At 43.5% G+C, this 16,771-nt stretch overlaps 1 protein-coding gene across 4 annotated transcripts; it reads right to left on the reverse strand.

The window, feature by feature from the left end:
* Positions 1–1,985: 1,985 nt before the first annotated feature.
* On the reverse strand, positions 1,986–15,504 carry rnf24 (ring finger protein 24). 4 transcript variants are annotated; one of them, XM_057036196.1, is made up of 7 exons: positions 15,014–15,504; positions 12,576–12,947; positions 9,523–9,672; positions 7,509–7,551; positions 7,268–7,309; positions 5,833–5,912; positions 1,986–4,866 (listed from the first exon to the last, which is right to left on the reverse strand). In XM_057036196.1, exons 2-7 carry the CDS (start codon positions 12,578–12,580, stop codon positions 4,725–4,727), a joined length of 462 nt encoding a protein of 153 aa, XP_056892176.1. In that variant the 5' UTR covers positions 12,581–12,947; positions 15,014–15,504; the 3' UTR covers positions 1,986–4,724. The 4 variants fall into 4 exon arrangements, with proteins under 4 accessions (XP_056892176.1, XP_056892177.1, XP_056892175.1 ...); XM_057036197.1 differs by lacking the exon at positions 12,576–12,947 and having other exon boundaries at positions 15,014–15,502; XM_057036195.1 differs by lacking the exons at positions 12,576–12,947; positions 15,014–15,504 and adding an exon at positions 10,866–11,851.
* Positions 15,505–16,771: the final 1,267 nt, after the last annotated feature.

Raw genomic sequence — 16,771 nt, forward strand, 5'->3', positions numbered from 1 at the left:
AGATTGTTGTATCGGCTGCTCGAAGTCAGAATATCTTGGTTCAGGGATTTTCTTTTCTTTCTTTTTTGCTTTTTTAAATTAACTTTTCACTGAAGACACCTGTAACTGCTGTTTTGTTAATGACCCTTATATCCTGATCCTCATGCAATGAGAATGTCTACTGGTGTCAAGAAGCTAATCTGTGTGGATTCACATTGTTTTAACCAGAAAGCTAAATGCAGGTTCATGCTACGCATTTTGACGCTGCTTCAGTTGATCCATGTTTATTCAGCGAGGCAAAAGGCTTGATTCTGTAATGAAGTCATGTTTGGCCCGACGGCATCCTGTCGCTCCGAATAAATTAACTTGCAAACACGTTTGGCTTTGTGCGAATGATCCATCACCTTGAGATTGGTCTTGTAAATAATGGAACACCTCGATATGAGCTTTGAGGAGTCCGTACAGAGCCTCTTTTAGTGGGACTGTTTACATTTTCCAGGTTGCCAAACAGTCCTCGGGCATCATGTCATATCGTGTGCGGTCCATAACCATCTCATACGGATCGCTGCAGAGAAGCTTGAGGTGAAGGTAATTCTGAGGGCCCCGAAGGATGAAATTAGAGCCCAAAGTCCTCACCAACCAAAACTGAAAGAGGGAGAAAAGAAGCGGAAAGAAGGCAGCCTGCAATGGCAGAGATGGTGCCAACTCCTCGTGATAAAAAGGTCTGCGTTGTGTGCTCAGAGCACTTTGATGAACTCAAGGCCAGAGGAAGCGTAGATTAAATGTTTTCACTGTAGTTTTTGGGGCCCACAAAGCCAAGGACATCTACATTTACTAACTGCCGATTATAAAACAGACTACAAATGCCCACGCACATGCATACAGGTTTATACTTATTTTAATGGTTCTTTTTGTAAGCTACTTTATTTTTGTCTTTGCTATACATTTCCATTTTAATATTTTGATTATTCTACTTTCAGTCCTTCTTTATTGTCAATCAATCAGACTTTATAGGGCACTTTTCTCACAAATGAAATGCAGCATTTACCCCACCAAAGCTTACAAAACAGTCTCACACACACACACACACACACCGTGCACTCCTCACAAACATGTATAGAGCTTGAGAGAACGTATCAAAGCGCTGTTATTCATTAAAGTGCGTGAATATGCTTAGCCTCACAGTGTGAATCATGTTAAATCATGTTACATCCATTCCTACTACAGTTTTACAGCACCATGCTTCTTTTTTGGACAGTAATTGGCAGAATCTGCCGTAGAAGTCAAGGTGTGTGTTCTCTAAAGCAGACAAATATGGCTACAATATGTTAAAATATAAGAGCTCTAAAAACACACTCAATCATTTCAGGACTTCTTCTAACTGGATTCCAAAAATTCCCGTTCAGGTGGTTTTTATGTCCTACTCCCTGGGGCCTCTGACATTCCAGAGGGTGTTTTCATGGGGTCTGACGAGATCAGGGTTTCAGTCTCTCAGATATTCCCCACCTGATGTCACCTGCTGCCTTTTGAGGATTTCTGCAGGGATTTAAGTATTTAGCCTCAACGCTAGCATTAAGCCAATCCGGGGATGATGCCATCCCAGCTCGTTTCTAAAGTGCAAAACGGAGTTACAAATAACCCTTTGTTACACTGCCCCCCCTCCCCCTCCCCCTCCCCCTCCTCCTCCTCCCCCTCCCCATCAACACAGAAATGTTGAAACGTTTCCAGAATCTTACAAAACCTGTGTGGATTGTCACCCTTGTAAAAATGCCTCCGTGTTTGGTGACGTCAAGAAACCAATCTTCATTAACCACAAAGTGGTGGCGCGTAAGGTTGAGCAAAGGTGACTTTTAAAAGAAAAAACAGATTTAAGTTTTACATCAATAACCACTGTTATCGTACTAATCAATCACAGTGTTTTATTAACTTAGGAGTAAAGTAATTAGTTCACGACAAAGTCCAGGACCCGAATGTTGCTATTCTGGTATGTAAATAAGACACAAAACTTTCCCAAACCTGGAAGTTTTAATCACAGCTCAAGTCACATGCAACAATTTCTGAAAATGAATAAACATGAATTAGCAAAAAAAAAACAGAAAAGAAAAAAAGTAAATTATTTTCTTTAAAATAGCAATATACAAAAATAGAGCTTACAAAAACTGTACAGCACTTGTCTCCAAAAATATTCTGCTGCAGAATTTTTAGTTTTACAAACAATGTCTGTGAAAGCTCACAAACATAATCAGTGTTAACAAAAAGGTGTGTGTGTGTGGGGTGTGTGTGTGTGTGTGAGACCTGACGAGAGCGACGGATGAATTAGTCACCTTAAACTGACTAGAGAGTCGACCACAGGGAGGCAGATTTTTAAAAAAACCCTAAACAGGTGTGGAGGCCTGACGTCCTCCAACACTGTCCTGATGTCCAACACTGTCCTGACTGGACTATCGCACACGTATCTCTTTTTTGGACCGACTTGATTTTTCCGGCTGCCATAAATCATCCGACTGCATCCTGCGGTAATTGGTCAGGAAGTCTAAAAGGCTCCTTTTGTTTCATCTTTCTGGCCTATTTTTTCCTTCTTTAAAAGCGAAATATGTTCCACTGGGACAAACCCGGTCATAATCAGCGGCAACTCCCCCCCTCCGGCCATGGAGGCGGGAAGGAAACAGGAAAGAGAAGTCAGAAACAACCTCTCGACTGAAAGGTCGTGTACGTTTTTAACCATTGGTGTTGTTGATTAACACAGCCTTGCTTGGTTTTTCACGAGTGTGAGTTTTTGATCGGCTAAGGCTGTTGTGGACGCGTGCGCGTCTTTAGATCAGTGGCAGCGATAACTCACTACACAAGGCAAATATTTCTGACCCTGTGCTCAGACGGTGAACACAGATCACAGATCATGTTTGTTGGTGTAGTTTAAATCCATTTTTTTGTTGTAAACATTAAAAAGGCCTCAAAAAAGTGCAAAATTAGAATCAAATGTGTTCATTTAATCAGGCCTGGATCAGACTTGGTGTGTCCATTGGATCGAGCCTGGTTGTCAGCGTCACGTTAGATTGTGTTGTTATTTACTGATTCTAGGGGATGAAGTGGCATCAGTAAACCAGAAAGAGATAATTTTAGCTGTCTGGTCAGATGAGGTCTACACCATCATTTAAACTAGTACATAGCCAAATAAACTGGGTAGGAACCAGTGGTGTAAGCGTGCTTAGGATGCTAACTGTATTCTGGCTTCCCTTAACAAGGATATGTATAAGTTATCGCCCCCTGCTGGTCTCTAGAGTTGCGTCCTCTCGCCTACGAGCAAAGTCCAGAGTCCAGCCAGTCCCTGGCTGTCAGTTTTTAGTCCCGGTGGGGGGGGCTAGGGCTCCTCCCCCTCCACAGCAGGTGGGCTTTGCCCTGTCTCTAACCTCAGAATAATAATCGATTGGCACTGGACGAAACCCAGGCTAGAGACATTCGCCACCTTGGTTTAAACACTCTAAAATGGTTTAGACGGGCACATTTATCCACAAGATTTAATAAAATACACATAGGTAAAAAAAACAAAACAGAAGGCCGTCACGGACAACAAAAAGCACCTTGTACCATACAGACGAGAGAAAGCACCAGAAAACTACCCTGTGTGTGTGTGTGTGTGTGTGTGTGTGTGTGTGTGTGTGTGTGTGTGTGTGTGTGTGTGTGAGAGAGAGAGAGTAAAAATCCTGCTTTACTACTACCTGCTGACCACAGACGGCCAGAGAGCACGATGCTGGGGGGTGAGGATTTCAATCACCCTCCCGTGTGCACGTGTTTGATTCGGCAGGTTTCACTGTATTTAGTGCTGATTAGTGCTCAGTAACTCATTACAACTGTACCAAGACTGTAGAATAAATTAAAAATAAATAGAAATCATCTATTCGGGCAGAGGGGACAAGCGATTCTGTGTGTTTGTTTGTGTGTGTGTCTGTGTGTGTGCGCGCAAATACGAGAATCTGTGACAAGTTCCTTTTCTGAAAATACCAGTTGTTCATCTTGAAAAAAAAAAGGTTTAATAAAGAGTGTGTGAAGAGAAACAGATTATATAGGTTTGTGTAAAACATCCTGGATCTGGACACATTCAAGCTTTTCACATTTAGTCTGACATTAAGTCTCGAGGCTAGTTTGAGCATCATTTTCTGTGCGTGTGTATGTGTGTGTGTGTGTGTGTCTGCTGTTAGAACACAAAGCATCATCCATATTTACTGACATCTGACATAACTTTTTGTCCCTTTGACATGTATATATAGTTTTGTTTAAATCAAAGTTTACTCATTCAAACCCAAGTGGCTTTGTATTGTACATAGAAATAATAGTTAAAATATAAAACACAATCTTGCTACTACAATCACAAGCAATTAAGGTTAGACTTCTCATAAAGTGCTTGTTAAACAAACAAAAAAAATTCATGTATTAAGAGTTCTTGGCTTTTTTTTCTCTCTTCCTGGTCTTAGCTGATGCCCCCAGAAAAAAAAGTGCTTTGGTTGTGAAAAAGTGACGGCCCACATGTGGGCCATGAGCAAAACTTCTTCATCATCATCATCACCTCTTCTTCATTGTCCGCCATATATGTGAAACATGAAAATGTGGCTTTTCGGCCCGACGTCGCAGCCGAAAATCCATTTCGTGATCCGGTGTGAAGCCGCGAGAGGTCCGGGGTTCCCGGCTGTCTGAAGTGTACCTGTACAGGAAGGTGAGCGACGGGGTCCGTGACGCTGGTCCGCCGGCTGCTACACCACGTTCTCGATGCCGGGCAGAGGCTGCTGTATTTGCACTGGGGGCTCTGGGCCACCAGCCTGCTGGGCGAGCTGCAAGACGGGCATGTTGCACAGGGGACACACCTTCCTCACCTCCAGCCACTTAATGAGGCACCTGTGAGGAAAAGGATAACGAAAGACAGGATCTTAAGATACGGTGGTCTTTATTGCCTCTTTTTTGGGCCATTTTTACCATGGCTTGGTCGGGGGTTAAGCCAAAGTACCTGGAGGCCATCCCAACTCCGAAAGATACAATAAAAAAAGTTGAATTGTAATGAAAGTTACGATGAATTTCAAGTAAAATTTCATGGTTTAGAAATAGAGACGCCACTACTTGATTCTGTCCACAAGAGGGCAGTCTCGGCATGTCTAATTCACCTCTGAAGAACTTTCTCAAGAATCTCTAATACGGATGCTGGAATTGGCCGTGTCTAGCATATCTGGATGACTTGAACATATATCACCTAAAGTTTGGGATTGCTGTTAAATATCAAGCTTAAATAAACAGTGTCTCCCTTGGACTAATGGATCTGTCACAGGGAATAAACTAAAGTGCTACAAGAGACATTAAGATTTACTTTGGTAATTAATCCTATAACATCTTAATGTCTACTACATCACATACATTTCTCAAGTGCAGGTAATGTTTCAATGTTCAGTTTTGGGTTCGAGCACAGTAATCATGGTGGAATTTTTTTGGGCGACAGTCTGTTAGGAATGTCTGTTTTTCTTGTTGGGACACACATACACACTGGATCTGTGTAAAGGGGGTGTTTATACTGTGGATTCAGTGAATGGTGACCGCTCTCGCTGCAACTGGGGGAAGAAACTAGGCCAAGGGAGGTGTCATGCTGATATAAACAACTTGGTTGAAACAGTGGGGGCATGGGGAGAGGGTGGGTGATAAAGTGGACTGAAGTTGTTTTTTAAAAAACGACCTGGGTGGATCCAAAGAGTAGAAAATAACAGGTCATCAACCCTGTTTGGACAATTAGACAGATATAATAGCCGAGCCGAGTCTGAAGGAAAGGCAGTTTGGATGTTCACTGGATGTCAACACAAATTTAAAGATTAAACTTACTTCCTATGAAAGGCGTGTTTGCACGGACAAATCCCGAGCTCATCCTTCTGTTTGAACTCCTCCAAGCACACCGCACAGATCTGAAAGGGAGAGGGGAAGTCCATATTTGTTATTCCAGCCCTTGAGTCTGCGTTTTCGCTTTTCCCTGGTGAATTGGAAGCAAATTACGCAGGTTGTCCTACAAGTTTCGGTCAACATCTCTGCTGAATATTCACTGAATTCTAACTTTATCATTTGAAATGACTCCAAGAATGTTAAAGACTGATTTTATCTCGGTGTTATCTCACTGCTCTCGACAATGAGTCAAGAGTTCTTGTCGGATTTAGGCCGCCTGAGGACGTTCTCTTAGAAAAAACAAACACACTTCAGAAGAAATCAAAAGTGCATGGACATTATTTTCAAACTACGGCGAAATAAGTTCCGTGACCAAGCCTCAGAAAAAAAAAAAGAAACAAACATCTGGAGCTAATTTTATTACTTAATTCAGTCTGTTGGGCGCTGCCGAGCTGTTTACATTACAGCCACACAGTGTTTGTCCATTTGGTTGTGTGGTGGACGAGCAGAGCGTAACGGACGCTGCAGCACGAAGGGGCCTCGGCTCGCTGTCCCAGGGAGTTTGCACAAAGCTAATCCAGTGGATCCGTCTCCTGTCTTCTCTTTATTCATGAGCAGATTAATGACTTGTTTATCCCAGCCTGTTGTCGGCGGTGTCACGCTCACGGTGGGGGACACGGCGCCTTTGACCAGCGTTTTGACAGGACCCATTTCATCCACAGCAGTGAATAAAACCTGGAGAGTCAATGCAGAAACTACGCAGCTGAGACCGTCGCCACGGAGCTGGTTCTCTCTTTAATGTGGAGTTTACATCCTTTTCTGTGAGTTTTGATCAACAGTGCCCCATTAGTCTGCTGTTCTAGCGCCGCACTAACGCTTAACTAATCACCGACTCAGATCATCAATGGTTCAGATGAAAGTTATGTGTTACTGTGCGACAGCTTGGTTTGGCTCTTCCTTATCGGCCTCTCAACAGTGATAAATAATCACATTCCAGCCATCACAACCACTCCGTATGACTGTTTATGTCTGACGGGAACATGGAAGAAGCAGCGGTTATCTGTGTGTCACCTCACGGTCTGTTTCTATTCGTCATCAGATATGCTGGGGGAGTGCTAAATACCAAGGAAAGAACCACTTCCTACATTCCCAAATCCTGTCATTCCATATCAAAAGACAACACGACCTGTCCTGGGTCTCCATCTGACTGATTGGCTAAAAGGATTGAAGCAAACCCAAAACAAGTCCATCAAAACGACGGCAGACGCTTCTTTAAAGGAGCGAGATTAATCAGACTGTTCTGTCCAGTAGATAAGTGGAATTTGATTAAGAGAGCAGTATTTGATATCGCAATAATAGAAAAAAGGAGAGGAGCTCTCACCTCATGCAGATTTAGCTCTTTGACCTTTTCCTTTTGTATTACCTGGAAACAGATGAGGGACAATCAGGAAAGATGCCGGGAGCATAAAAGAAACAACACCCTTGGGTTGAACCTTCAAAGGTTTAATGGCTGATGACGTGCATAGGGAAGGAATTTGCCAGCTGATAAAGAAAAGGTTCTTACTTTGTATAGGTCTATTAAACTGTGACCTACTGTGTCGGTGTGCAGTAGGGGGTCTCACCTGTTTGTATGCATATAATTCTTTGTGCGCCTGGTGTCGTAACCTGGGGAGATGCAAAGACAAAAGAGCCCTCTGATCAGTACATAAGCTCCTATTTTATTAAAATACAGGAAAAATAACATGAAGCCTAGAAAAGAGAAAGAAAAATGGCACGGGTGACAGTTTCATTCTTAACAGAATCTTGATTCTTTAACAACCAATTTGTCATCAGTTTCCTCAAATATACAGCTTCTGTATGTTTGAAAATAACATATCTTAAAAAGGAGCAGAAAGGTCCTTCTTTTTATTTAGTGTTCTGGTAATTTTAGCAAAGGACTGCTGGATCAGATTAGAACGAAGAATTAAAATAAAGCCAATCCTGTTAAATATTGTCTTTCAGTCTTAGAGCAATGAGAGACTGATCAACAAATGATTTCAACAAGGCCCGAGACCTCAAGTAGCTGCAAAACAAGATGAAAATCACCCAAATTTAAGTATCGTATCCTCAAACAAATGTCTGCAGCATTTCAACGGCTGCAAAACTCAGCGGTTATCAATCAATAACCTTGTGTCTCACATCAGTTCAAACTAAAGGACGCACAATACGAGAAAAGAATTGAAAGGGCTTGAGAATAACAAGGAAAAATACGTACAGATACATACAAGTGAGAAAAGGGGAAGAAAACAAGGCCAAAATAGAGAAAGGAGAAATTCATAGATTTGTAAGATTTACCTCCATTACAAGTAACCTTAACCCCTCGCAGCAGAGTGAGAGGGATCTGTAAAACAAGCAGCACAGTCCAGGAGAGAAACTGATATTTTGACAGAAGTCAGCAAGAAAAGGTGCAGATTCTCCCAAGGGTAGGGGGGACGCTCGAGCATGGGTGTGGGCGACTAGAGAGGCCCTTCTGTGTGCTATCCAGAATAGCCAGAAACTAAACAAGAACATTTATGCACCTATATCAGACTTTTTATTCTGATTCTGATCCCCCCCCCCTCCTGCTGCATGTTCCACATGTGTGTGGACACGAGCCAGGGGTGGGTTAGCATCTCCGCGAGAGTCTGCCTCGCGTGCGAGTGTTTATTTTGGTTGAATGATGACATGTATCGCATCAACTCTAATGTGAATCCCACATTCCCCTGCCGTGGCCACGACTGCACAGAGCCCAAGGAATCAGACTCAAATCCTCACGCTCGGAACGCTGGATGTGGACATTTGGGTCACTCCTTTGGGAGACTGCATCTTTAAGCGCTTTTTGTGGAGCAAAGTTGCTCTAAATGCCTTGTTGACCTCAAATCATGGGATTGCATCAAAGACGCGAAGTGCCTTTTCATTTAGATGAATAAGGGATGAAATACAGAAGGTAACCCACGTAATACCCCCGTATGATTGGAAATAGCAGACAAATGGAGGGGTCTGTCCTCTCTCTTTTATTTTTTTGGCTCCTGTTCGGGCTGTTGTTAGCACGCAAAACAGCACCCAGGAAAAACCCGTTCCACTAGAGAACAGGAATGACAATGCTACAACCGTTTTTTCCCCCCACATATATTACGCAATACTGAAAATTAAAAAGGTAAAAGACAGATTTCTTTGACGCCGAGTGCCATGATGATTATTTAGGATTAAAATGTCAGAAATTCCATATCATAGTTACCTTCTCCAAACTGTGCTCTTGATATATTGCATAACGCACTTTTGTGACATAATTATATCGCAACAAACAGGGAGAAACACACATTTCTAAAGCAAACAAAAATTTTAAAAAACCAAACTGCACCGAGTAGAAGAAAACGGCTCAGAAAGGGTCTGAAAACTTTCTGTTGATAATCGTTCTGTAGCTCCAGGCTGTCATACTGGAGTTAAAGTTTGCCTTGCTTATATTTGCAGAAGTCATCAGTGCGGCCAAAAATGCTGGTTTCAACCAATCTAAAAAAGTCTTGATTAAAATTTCACCACTTTCCCTTTTTGGGAAGTGTCCCAAAAAGCAGTAAAAAGTAACGGTTAAAGCGAGAGTTCAAAATAAATGCATCCTACCGTATTAAGTAGCAGCAGAAGAGAAGGCTGAGAATAAAAACAAAGATGGCCGTTCCAAACACCACAATGTAGATGTTAAGTGGAAGGTTCTGGAACCCTATATTTGGCATCCTGAAACTGTAGTGTGGGAAGTCGGAGCTCATGGATATTCTGCAGGGAGAGAGAGACGCACGGGAAAAATGTCAATAACAGTGAATAATATCAAAAACAAATGGAAATGGATACTCATTTCCAGTAAGACAACAACCAATTATAGTCAGGTTTCATTTTTAGGATTTCCTGAAATTGAGGGTGTTAGTTCAGCTTGTTCTGGGAAGTGTGGTTAAAATGTTTTGGGAGGGGAAATTGCTGTAGTTAGTGTAGCTGATGCTTTGTTTGACTTTTTTTCTTTTTTTTTAAATATTACATCATATCAGTTTGTGGAACTTGTAGAGCCCCAGCTGAACTACATGCACACCAGGAATGGATGAAGACAATGGAAATTTCCAGTGACCAGCACCTAAAGGAATGAATCCAACATGTGAATGTTGCTTCTGGGTGACCAGACTTCCTGACATTGCTTCTGGAATGACCAATAACCACAAGGGAACACTCACAGAGATCTATTCATCTGGCTGGCGCTCTGCTGCAGAATGCAGCACCAGAGGGACTTGACCAGACATGTCTCTTCCCACTCAGAGAGAGGAGGTGGAGAGGACAGGAATAACAGCAGCTCTTTTGGGAACCTTGTCCAGCTCCTCCCTGACACAAAACTCCTTTAAACCCCTCTGTTACTGAGTTTTTGGGGGGCCCCCGTAGCAATCATTCCAAGTATTACTTATATTACACAATCAACCATCTGCTGCCATGATGCATGTGAAGCCGCTCGGTGTCATAAGACCTCTGGCTCAAAACTGGTTGGACAGAATTAGTAACATGAAGTTCCCCAGTTCCTCTAATGGTCACTTGAGTTTTAAGACTTGGCCAAGCGGGAGATAAGCGTCTGTACTGAACTTCCAGCTGTATCATCCTATGATTATTACCCTCGTCCCGCATTTGCGCTCTGTTCTACATTCTTTTTAATGCAGACCAAGGTAATAGAGCTGGACACCGAGCCTGTGATTAGCTGAGGCCCAATACAAATAACATCAGGTGTAACAAAAATACTTTGTCTCGCAGGCCTACGCAAAACAATAGCCAAACGTGCACGGTTCGCTGGGTTTAAAACGCGTCGTGCAAATGTACAGTGAGGCAGTGCTGACGCAGCTATCTCCGCCAACAACCATTGAAATACAGATGTACGCCGGCCACAAATGCAACACTATCGTTGACAAAGAGAATAATCCTGAGAGGGACCAACTCACGCTCGGGCAGAAAGTGATGACGGGACAACAACGCGCATCTTAGTTTGAAAGGGCAGGTTTGAAACCTGCCGGCCGCCACCCGCGTGTCCGTACATCCTGACCTCTTGACAAGGTCGGAGAACAGTTCGTCACTTCACAGCAGGTATTCTTCAGCAGTAGCAGCTGTATACGTCTCTCCAGGTCCAAAATAAAACTCGCATCGGTCCGCGAGGGGCAGCGCTGCTGACTTGGACCAATCAGAGGCTGTAATTGTGGCGGCGTTGAACCTGAGATCAATGGAGCGCAACCAGACGTGGGAATAATTGACTATTGCCATATGTGAAGTCTAAAACCAGATGTTTCAGTGTCAGAGGTTCCAATGGCAACTTAGCGCATGGATGAAAGCCACGTTTAGATTATTTGAAGATAAAATTTTGATAGTATTATCAATCCACTCATTGCTTAAACTGGTTCTCTAAACACCCCAACTGGACTGGGGCATACAGGCGTGTTTACCCCTGAATGGCATGATTTGGTTCAGTATAGCACAGCAATATATTGGCTTCCTTCCTACTCAGGAACAGTATCAGAATCTGGAACAGAATACACACCTTCAACACAATTAGTCTGAAAGTGTTCAGCCTGCTTAATATTAAAGTTCTTAATACCAAAAAGAAACATAAAAAAAAGATTATTAAAAAAATCTATTCTCATTATAATGCAGCAACTTTGTGAAATTTCTGTTTTCTCAAAGCAAACAGGCAGTTCTAGACAACTGGAATATTACATTTATAAGAAGCCTGGAAACAAGTGGAAATTTCCACTGGCAGCCTCAGCCAGCCAGAGATTTGTACATCTGAAACCTAATATGCCAAAGGGCAGCGACCATAACCAGGGGCCTCAGAGGCTGAACGAGGGACTTTTCAAACTGCGGTGGCTTTGCGTTTACCTCGGGGAGGCTACTGGATACGTGTCACTCATACATTTTATCACCTATCAAAGCATAAAAATGTGCATAGTAATGTTCATTGGAAAGGTTGAAGGGTTTAACCCCCCCCCCCCACCCCACCTCTTGCAGAGGAGAGTAATCTGATTACTTTCAGAGTGTGCAAAATGCAGAACTGGGAGGCTGCTGTAAACACAGCGTTGAACAATTTATAAAATCCTTTCATACTGAAAGACAATGCAGAGTTTTCTGATCACACACACCCTTTCACTTTTGAACATGGCCAACATTGTTTTCGCATAAAACCCTGAAAAATGTGTTACAAAGAGGCCTTTTTTGTTTAAAAAAAAAAAAAAAATAGGCCAAGTTGTACAGTAAGTAGGTCACTTTAACTACAATTACAGAGACGAGGGGTAAAGATTCTCAGGGTCGCGCCATTTATTTACTTAGAGAATACAACAGTCAACAGCCGCTCCGTACTCCTATTAACTCAACCACCGCCTCTGAAACATAGACCAGAAAACGGACCTCAATGGAAACATATTTGGCATTAAACCTTTAAATTATAACACCTATTTATAATAATCCTGCAACAAGCCCCTTAACAGCCGCTCTAAGACCCAATCCGGCAATAATGGCAGCGAGCTGAAAGTGTTTGCTCCGGTGAGCGCCTCTTTATTTGCTTGCCCCCGCAACAGTGAGAGTAACACAAGCTGACACAAACACTACAAACTGACACACACAGCTGTCTCACGGCACTCTTGTCCCCTCGTACGCAGCCTTACCTCATCGCTGGAGAGTTATTTTGTCCTGCACATCATCTCTTACACTATCTCCACTCCACTCCACTCCCATTTACTCTCTCTTTGTTTACTCTCCTGTCCCATAACCTCCTTTTAACGAGAAACTGGTTTGTATAGCAACTGTCCTGGGCTATAAGCCAAGACTGGGGGATGGTTATATTACAATTTTTTTTTAAAAAAAATTAACGACTCACAGCAAGATCTTTAAAGCAATTAGTATTTAAAGCAAATACTAGCCGATGCTGTCGACCGCCTCCGAGTTGGACCGGTCCACAAATTCCTCTGTCAAGCCCCTTGGAAACTGTTCTGGGTTCCTCAGTCACGTCTCCACCATTGGATCGTGGTAACTATCACCTATGTCACAGAACCGGGATTATAAATTTGTAAAAGGGGCACAGTCACTATTAATACAACCTGAAGTCACGTGAGCGGGAGTGGGTTTGCTGTTACACAAAAACAACATAACCCAGTTTCTTGTAGCCGCCGCACTGAAGGCATCAATCAGTAACCACACAGGAAATGTACAAAACGCTTAGATAAAGCTCACGCGTCACATTTGGAATTTTAGCCCTTATCAAAAAATACCACATGTATTGTTAAAAGGGGTGGAACTGCCTTCCCCGGTCACCTAATTCCACTTTCAGTTTGAGACAAAACAGAGTAGGACAGGACGGTGGTGTCTGAAGGCTGTGCACGTGCCAGCTGTAGGAGCGACGCTTGCTGGGATTTGAAACTAAACAACCGTTAGACGTGGACAATTGATTCAGAGTGCGTCGCCAACGCAAAAGGCCCCTTATCTGTTTCCACATGACATATGACCTCATTCACCCACAGACTAACCAGCTGGGTCTAACCGAGTGTTTCCGGTGACTCTTCCTTGATATACTGTAAACACAGTAACATGTCAGCGCGTGACTAGTGTGTTTTCATTATTGCTAAGCCCCTATAGTCCAATGTGTTAGATTCAAACCAGTCAAGAACGCACAAACTGCTCATCCACAGCAAGCAAACACATAATAAAGATCACCTCAGGATAGAAACCTCATTTATCTATAAAGTGCAACGTAACTTCAACATTTGCTCAGGTTATTGTGTTTATTAACAGTCAACCTGCTCTCACTGTCTATAAAAGGACTGGCTGAGATGAACAATGTCAATAAAAATAATACAATGACTGTTTGTGCTAGCTATAAAGGATGTCGGCACGTTTCAGGCACATCAGATCATTCTTTTGTTTTTTTTACACTGACAGCAGACTTAGTACAACAGATTCAATGTTTTTACACTCTGGAGGTCATAGGAGAGAAAATTTAGCAGATTTAACCTTTGCTGCTTCCCATGAACGGCATCGTGTGGGTGCAGAATTGGACACTGCATGCTTCGGAAATGTAGAAGATATAGAATCATCAAGGCTGCAGTGTTAGAAATGTTTTCAGATGTTTCAGTGTTAAATCATTCAGCCTTAAAGCTGAACAAAGGAATTGATGGTATTTCCTGTCCCTATTTAAGCCACGTGTGACAGTGACAGTAAAATAGCTGGTGATCCATTATTCATCTTAAAGTGATATCTTGGTGAGGTTATTTGCTATGGACATGCATCATCACCATTGATGCTGGGATGTCAGACATTGCACAGAAAGGTCACATAGTTGCATAATCTATAAATTCCAAATAAACCTTGCTTGAGTTTCACGGGGTGGGGATCATGAACAAATAACCATTTCTCTTCAAACGAACGGTGTGATTAATGACCACGAAACTACAGTTTCATTTTGACACCGCTGGCAACCGTGACCGAAAGGGAAAAAAAAGCACACTTTAATTCAGGCGCGGTACGAGGCCACACAATGGCCCCACTGTTGACGGAAATACGGGGGGAGGGAGCCTCCCATCAGGGTCTCAATGTGAGCTAGACGCCGGGTGGCTCCTCCAGGGTCTCACCTCTCTGACTTTATAGTCGGGGTCGTGTTATGGCGTTATGAGCAGTGTGTACAGGGGTGATTAGGACGACCGGGGGTGGGCAGGGGGTGTTAACGCGGTTGTCTGAAGGTTATCCGCGCCGAGGAGAGCCGGAGCCTCCGCGGAGCTAATCAATTCTGAACGCGGTTACAGCCTATTAAGGGACGGGATGCGACTGGGCGTAGCCTTGCTAGCTAACTAGCAGCTAAAATGGCTAACATCGGCTGCGTCGCAGCGTTCGCGTTATTTGACGTAAAGCTAAAAAAAAAAAAAAAAAATGAAAGTAAAATAGCTTTATGGCAATACAAACATTACACCATTTACATAAGGCAGTAGGGTGTTACGTAATGTCGTGCGTATCGCGATAGCGTGCGTTTGATGGGCGTTTAAACACCACAAATGTATCCAAGCGTTATAAACGTTACGGCCAACAAAAGTCAGGAAATAAGCACAATACTCACCACCAGCGGTAATCTCAGCCCCGGTGGTAGCGGTGTTCTTCTGCGGGGGTTCCGACTCACATTCAGGGGTGCAGGCAGGCAGGCTTCTTCTTTTTCTTTTTTTTAAAGGTGCTAAACTACCCCTCAGCGTAACCTTAGCCTGTCCCGGTGGGGGTGGGAAAACGACCCGTTAACCAAAGCCAAACTGCTACTGCTCCCGCATCCGAGTGTTGTGCCTGATGTTGTGGGTGTCAGCGGCGCGACTGGCCAAAAAAGAAAGAAATCGGCGGTTGTGAATGAACACTGATGACAGGTAAAGGCGTCCCGCGATGGGCTTCCCCTCGTCGCTCCGTCGCTCCCAGAAACGCACCGCTTTCGGCAATATCGCGCGTAAACGGCGGCTGTCTCACGGACATCAACGGGATATGAGCGCTCCAAGTCTCCGCAGTCTCTGGATCACACCGACCGACGCGTTCAGTGGCGCTGAGCGATCTGGGGAATTGTAGGAGGGGAGTGATGCTGGAGGAGGGGAGGGGAGGGGATGCTGCACATGGTCACGTAGCCGGCGTACAGGGAGCCTTGGAAAATAATGGTTCAATAGGGAACCAATGCGGATCCTGCAGCGGGGGGGGGGGGAGGAGAGCGGCCAAGAGCTGGGAACGGCGGTGTGGGATAACAAGGATACACATGTAGTAATGAAACGCCTTGGAAGTGCTCCTCAATGCTGATTGTGCGTGTAATTATTAGGGGTGAATGGTATAAAACTTAATGCTGTGGTTAGTGATCGTTGGTAGTAATTTGCCAGCCACCTATAATTACGGCCAGGATGATCAACCCTTTAATAATGCCAATTACCATTAAATCACCAAGTATAAGTTATTTTGGAACGGAACAAGCCTCTTGGACGAGGGAGTTTGGAAAAACTAACAGGAGTCCAGTTAATTTCTCTTTAGTCACGATTCTGCTCGACCTGGATGACAGAACACTCACCGAAATTATGCTTATGAAAAGCAGCCCGGGTGGATTCTGGACTCGGGCCAGTTTTAGTGCACCGTAATGTGATGTTAGTGCAGCACAGCTTTGCAAATTGACATTTTTAAAACTAGAGCTGGCTTGATTTCTTTTGTCATTCTTGAAAATCTTATCAGCCAAACCACAGACAAAAATGCTGCTCCACTGCTCAAGCCAACTTCTGGTGATATTTGCAAAATAAACAACTAAAAAGGATAAAACTCAGTAGCCTCGTGTTTTCTCTTTTTCCCACTTTACCCAACTGATTCAATGACGGGGCAACAATTAATTTGGGCTTGTCCCTGTTGCGGTGCCACTGGGGGGCACACTAACCCCCTGTTGGCCAGAGACACGATTCTCTTCGGGTATCTGTCGGCCCAATTTAAATGTGCACCCTAGCAACAGTTGCTGGGTTGTCTGATGCCATAGAGACGTTTAAAACTATTAATACATTACATATATACTAATAAATAACCCGTCAGACATGTCTCCCCTCAAATTAAAGTCCCAAAAGTCTCTACAACTTTTCAAATGAATTAAAACGTTAAACGTCCCCCCCTTCCCCTCCTAGTTTGTATAAAAGTAACTGTGTGTCTGGTGCAACAAATAGGATTTCCTGAAAGTGCATCCTTGATATTGCAATTCGTCATAGGCTTTCCATCAACAACATTGCCAGACCAAGAAATTAAAAACATCACTGGAAGATTGATGCCTGCAGGCGGTGGGAGGATGGTACGTTTACAACACAAGCCTTTGTGTGACACTGCA

The sequence above is a fragment of the Takifugu flavidus genome, chromosome 6 (genome assembly GCF_003711565.1).
Source record: "Takifugu flavidus isolate HTHZ2018 chromosome 6, ASM371156v2, whole genome shotgun sequence".
Taxonomy (NCBI): domain Eukaryota; kingdom Metazoa; phylum Chordata; class Actinopteri; order Tetraodontiformes; family Tetraodontidae; genus Takifugu; species Takifugu flavidus.